Genomic DNA, 5,000 nt, shown 5'->3' with positions numbered 1-5,000 from the left:
CGTAGTGAGACATCTATTTTATTAAATAGATACGAGTTTGATTGAATTTGGTGAGCAGATATGTTGCAATGCCCTTTACAGAGGTACCTGTCCGTAACACTGACTGTACCCTTAAATTATTTCAAAAATTTATTGGTTCTAAATTTATATTATGGGCACAGCATTTTGTCTGGTGAGGCAAACCCGCGCTTGGGTTGCGTTCTCGGCAGTTGACCAAGGGCAGCTCGGTATTGGGAATGTAATAGTATATCGACATTGGTGTGGGGTGGGCCAATACCCTTCTCCCCCACCCACTCTAGCTACGTCCCTGGATATACCTTCTTGTTGCTTATTATTACTGTTACCACTAAAGTATAATAATTGACACTTCTAATCAATGGATCCTTGCTACCGTACTTTCTACGACAAAATAGATTCTAGTTGACTCTCGATTAATCGATTTACGATATTTCTTGCATTTCTATCCCAAGGCTCCTACGATGATTCCCTGGACAGTGTCGCCATCTGCACTAGCTGGCCCAGAAATGACGCTAGATCTCATATCAACCCAGTACTTGTTGAAGCTTCTCAGCATGGTGGCACTGTAAAACACAGACACGGGCGATAATTTACTGTATCCTCCCCGACAGTATAACACAACATATTTTTTGATCGCTAATAATATGGGCCGTGTGCTTGCACGAGTCAAGCAAGAAAACTACTGCGTGTGTAAATTATACGCGGCCAACAGAGAAGAACAAGTCTGGTTATAGTGAGATTTTTCAAGGTGCAGGTGCAATATATTGTTTAATTATATATGACAGCGTAAACGATAGTAATAACTGCGCTATTAACGTACACGTCTCCTTGAAATCTCTTATCTGGGTAGCTATTTTCGTAAAACATGAAATTAATCGATACCAGCGTCTACTCGAGAAAACGAATTCATTTGCTAATGATGATAAGATGATAATAATAATATGTCATCAGTGAACATATAGTTAAACAAAGACGGGATGTAAATAAGCGAGTTCGGACGAGAGAATCACGGAGACGGAGAATATAGAAGCACTATACGTGTCTTGTCCGAGAAAAGTACTCGGTTCAACCTTGGAGTAATCACTTCGAATGATTACTCCAAGGTTCAACGTTTGTGATGCTTCTCAGTGTTAAAGGAACGATTTACCTAAGAAATCGTCGGAGCGATTTGTAAATACGGGCTATAATACCGCGTGCATGCGCGTTATGTATTCACGTCACGCTTGGAATCGCGTTTCACGCGCGCATCATCACTTACGTTGTGTTCGTGTTTTGTGTGTTAGATGATGTGCATGCAGGTAGGATGTCCGTAGCTTTCTGGTAAAGGTAAGCTCCCTAAAAGTGTTTCACACACAATAAATACTTGGCCAGTGCTTACCAGCACGTATTGGTAGTGATTCGGTGTTTCCAAACCATTGATCCTTTCTGCCGGCTTTCTCGCGACTTAGATAATATCCGGCGTGTCACTGCATACGCGCTATAATTGCGTTTTCCGGGAGAGAATGAGTATATTCGGGCCAACATATTTAGAGAGATAGCTTCATAGACTAATAGCGATTTCTGCTGCATGTTTGATTATTGTGCCTATTGAATTTTATTGTGCTATATTTCTAGCTCTTCCTGCACAATTGCAGTACTTGTATGTTTATTTAAATTTATTTTGCCAATGTATCTGTGAGATCATTGAGCAATAAAACCAATTTGCATTTGCATTTTTAATTTAAATTGAATTTGGTGATACAGAGATCTAGTCCCGTGCACGAATAAAAAGGTTGAACAATTATTTTCGAAACGCGGTATTAATTCGTCATAATTATCTTGGAATAAATTTTCGGTATTCGGGAATAGATGTCACCCGGGAAGTAGGAAGGCGAAATTGCAATTTTCTTTAACTTAGAACTGGGTAATAGCATATTTTTACCTGAAAAACTGGGGATGTATTGTATCTCCCCCCCTTACCCCTTCAATTGAAGCCTGTCGTATACAACGTACTTTCGTGATCGCCAGCACCCAAGGGCCAGTACACGTTGTTGGCCTTTTTTATCCTGCATTGTAGACTTTTTCAATTTCTTGTGGGCGGGGGTCCAGCAGTACGGACGGGAAGGACATGAGTACCGGATTTCACTAACTGCGTATGCCGCTTAGCGTCGTCTCTCTATGCAAAGGTTCATACGATCACGTCAAACGCGGAATCGCTCGATGTTCGTGGCGACATCTGTCGGCGGGTTCAGTTACTTACAAGCGCCCCACGCCGTACGACAAACGCGATGCCATGATGTTATCACGAGTCATAATATACTCTATATTATGACATCATACCTGATATTAGCATTGTAGTGGTCAGGGTGTCCTTTACGGGTAATAATATATCGGCAGGGAGCGCAATTAATCATAAGTTATATACTACCCTTTGATCATAGATGCTTTGATATAGTTCAAGACGAGCCTATCGACTTCCTCTATGGGGTTAATTGTGAGCTTATAATTATAACTAATAGCTAATTATTAATAGCTTATTATTATCATTAAGCGACTTAACGACTAATCGCAATCGTTATTCCAGGAGGAATTTAAGGCGCGTACTTACGTAAAATAAATATCGCCAACGTTGTCGCTCGGCGCTCGCCAGCTGAACACATCCCATATCCTCTTGTCATTACTAGCGTGTGTCATAGTGGTCGGACCTCCGCTGCATTCCAAAACTTTGGTGCCATTAGGTGTTGTTATAAACTCTCCTACTATGCTTTCACTCGCACTGTTGCGTGCCTGTAGCATAAATCCTTCGAATGGCCACAGAGAGCTTCCGGCCAGTAAAACTGTAATAGAGAAGATCTTAAATGTAGTAAGTGATAGACGTGTTGCCGAAAACATTAAGTTAATAATTGTTATAGCGCCATGAAGCGAGTCGTTTTTACTGGCTACAGCTATGTGCAACTGTGTGCTAATGTTCGAGGAATACCATTAAAAAATTCCATCGCTTCGGCAGCCATACGGATGTGATCTGCCGCCAGTACGTGAGTTCACTCAAAAAAATGCAGCCCCCCAGTATCAAAATATTGTTAATTTTTGCCATCACAATAACAACAAGAGTTACATATAAATATATACCATGTATTGGAGGATAATCATGGAATTAAAAAAAAGTTCGCTAGCCTTGCCATAAAGTAAGACACCGAATGCAAGCTCTAGCCCCGTATATCGCTCGGTCCAGAATACCAAGGAGCTACGTATATACAACAAGGAGAGGAAGCGCCGCCATATCTGGCCCAAATCTTTGCCATATTTGGTCATATTGGCCTAGACCAGATTAGTGTTCTATTGTCTCTGGGTTCGGGTCTGCACCACTGATCTCTATAATAATAATATAATAATAATAATAATAATAATAATAATAATAATAATAATAATATAATAATAATAATATATTATAGAGATCAGTGGTCTGCACAGGCGTTTCAGCTGATTATGGTTCATAGATGGCGTCCTTGAGGCGAAAATCACACAGCCAATCCGCTTCCTCTCCTTGTTATATTTAGCTCCTTGCAGAATACCAGTTTACACTAGAAACATCTCGGTCTAAATAATTAACCATAAACATGTCTTGTTATTAACCGGCACGTTGCAGTGCTCATACGCACGCATCTGGTTCACTCACTACCCCTCCCCCCTCCCCACCACACCAAAAACATCGTGATTCTCCAGCAACATACCGTTCACTATTTGGTTAGGCACATATGATATCGCATCTACAATGACGATGTAGGGTGCGGGTCCATCCATAGGTGTGTTGCGTCCGTGACGTGGCAGCAGGCTGCCGCATGCCGACATTGGCACGCCTCCCGGGAAACCAAACGCAATCGGCCCGACCACAACTAGAATCACGAAAATGGTTCTCAGATACATAATCCCGATAAGTGATATCCGATAAGTCCGATATATATATATATGTATCCCGATAAGTCGCCACGCGACGGGGTTGCATGCATTCCCGTCTCTGCTAACGTGAAGACAGATATTAGCTTTACGCTCTCGTGTTTTTATACGTTTAGATTACCTCGAAGGGCGTTACGGCTATGCCCACGTGATGGACCGCTATCTCGCGATCGTGCGTTATATAATGATGTCGACGAACAACGAAGTATTGTACAGATATAAAGTCAATGCTAAGGTCGACGGTGCTGCTAACGTCAATGCTAAACAGCTCCTTTCACGAGGATACTCGTATGCAAGACACGATTTCAACTGCATTGAGCACGGCTCAAGATTTGCTGCCAGAAATAAACAGATTATGACATAAAAAACGATCATCCTCGGTGCGAAACCGGTCGGATGTAACCGGAATGCGGATGATTCAGCACTCGCACCTTTCACGCGTTTCATCCGAAAGGGTAGGCGCTCTAATTGGTCGACCGTCTAGGCCAGCAGTGTCTTAGTAGTAACACGGTAAGTCTGTGATCATACATTCATGCTGGTGATATCACCTGCCGTCGGTCATCGTGTGTCATTAAATCAGGAGCTTATAAACGGAACCTTTCCTTTTATAAGCTTCTGATTAAATATCATTTTTCACACACAAAAAAACTTGCAGAAAAAAACACTACCCTCAGTTACGACATGAATGAAATGCCTGAAGAGTCGCAGAGACCCGTCGAAAGTTATTCTCGAATATGGGCCTTTTACGATATGTATTCTGTGCCCACGCACTCACGGACGTTCGCACGCACGCACGCACGTGCGCCTATACACAACGCACGCGTACCTACACAGACGCGTACATGAACTCGCCGTTCATACGCGCACACGCGCTCATGTACGCCCGCGCAGACAGACAAGCATACACACACCCATGTACGCAGGGGCGTAGCTACGGGGGGGGGCACGTGCCCCCACAAATTTTTTCTGCCCCCCCCAGGTGCCCCCCACTAAAAATTCAGGCTTGATAAAAAAAATTGAATTAAAAACAATGCCGTTAGAACAGTATA

The 5,000-nt window shown here is 42.6% G+C and overlaps 1 protein-coding gene across 1 annotated transcript; it reads right to left on the bottom strand.

The window, feature by feature from the left end:
• Window positions 1–41: 41 nt before the first annotated feature.
• On the bottom strand, window positions 42–4,020 carry LOC106807784 (putative ferric-chelate reductase 1). Its single transcript, XM_014810232.1, has 3 exons — window positions 3,729–4,020; window positions 2,606–2,834; window positions 42–581 (listed from the first exon to the last, which is right to left on the bottom strand). The coding sequence occupies exons 1-3, from the start codon at window positions 3,919–3,921 to the stop codon at window positions 461–463; spliced, it is 543 nt and encodes a 180-aa protein (XP_014665718.1). The 5' UTR covers window positions 3,922–4,020; the 3' UTR covers window positions 42–460.
• Between the last annotated feature and the right edge of the window lie 980 nt (window positions 4,021–5,000).

Source organism: Priapulus caudatus, unplaced genomic scaffold, assembly GCF_000485595.1.
Source record: "Priapulus caudatus unplaced genomic scaffold, Priapulus_caudatus-5.0.1 Scaffold234, whole genome shotgun sequence".
Classification (NCBI taxonomy): Eukaryota; Metazoa; Priapulida; class Priapulimorpha; order Priapulimorphida; family Priapulidae; genus Priapulus; species Priapulus caudatus.
Note: the sequence above shows the minus strand (reverse complement) of the source record. Positions and strands in the feature narration are given on the sequence as shown.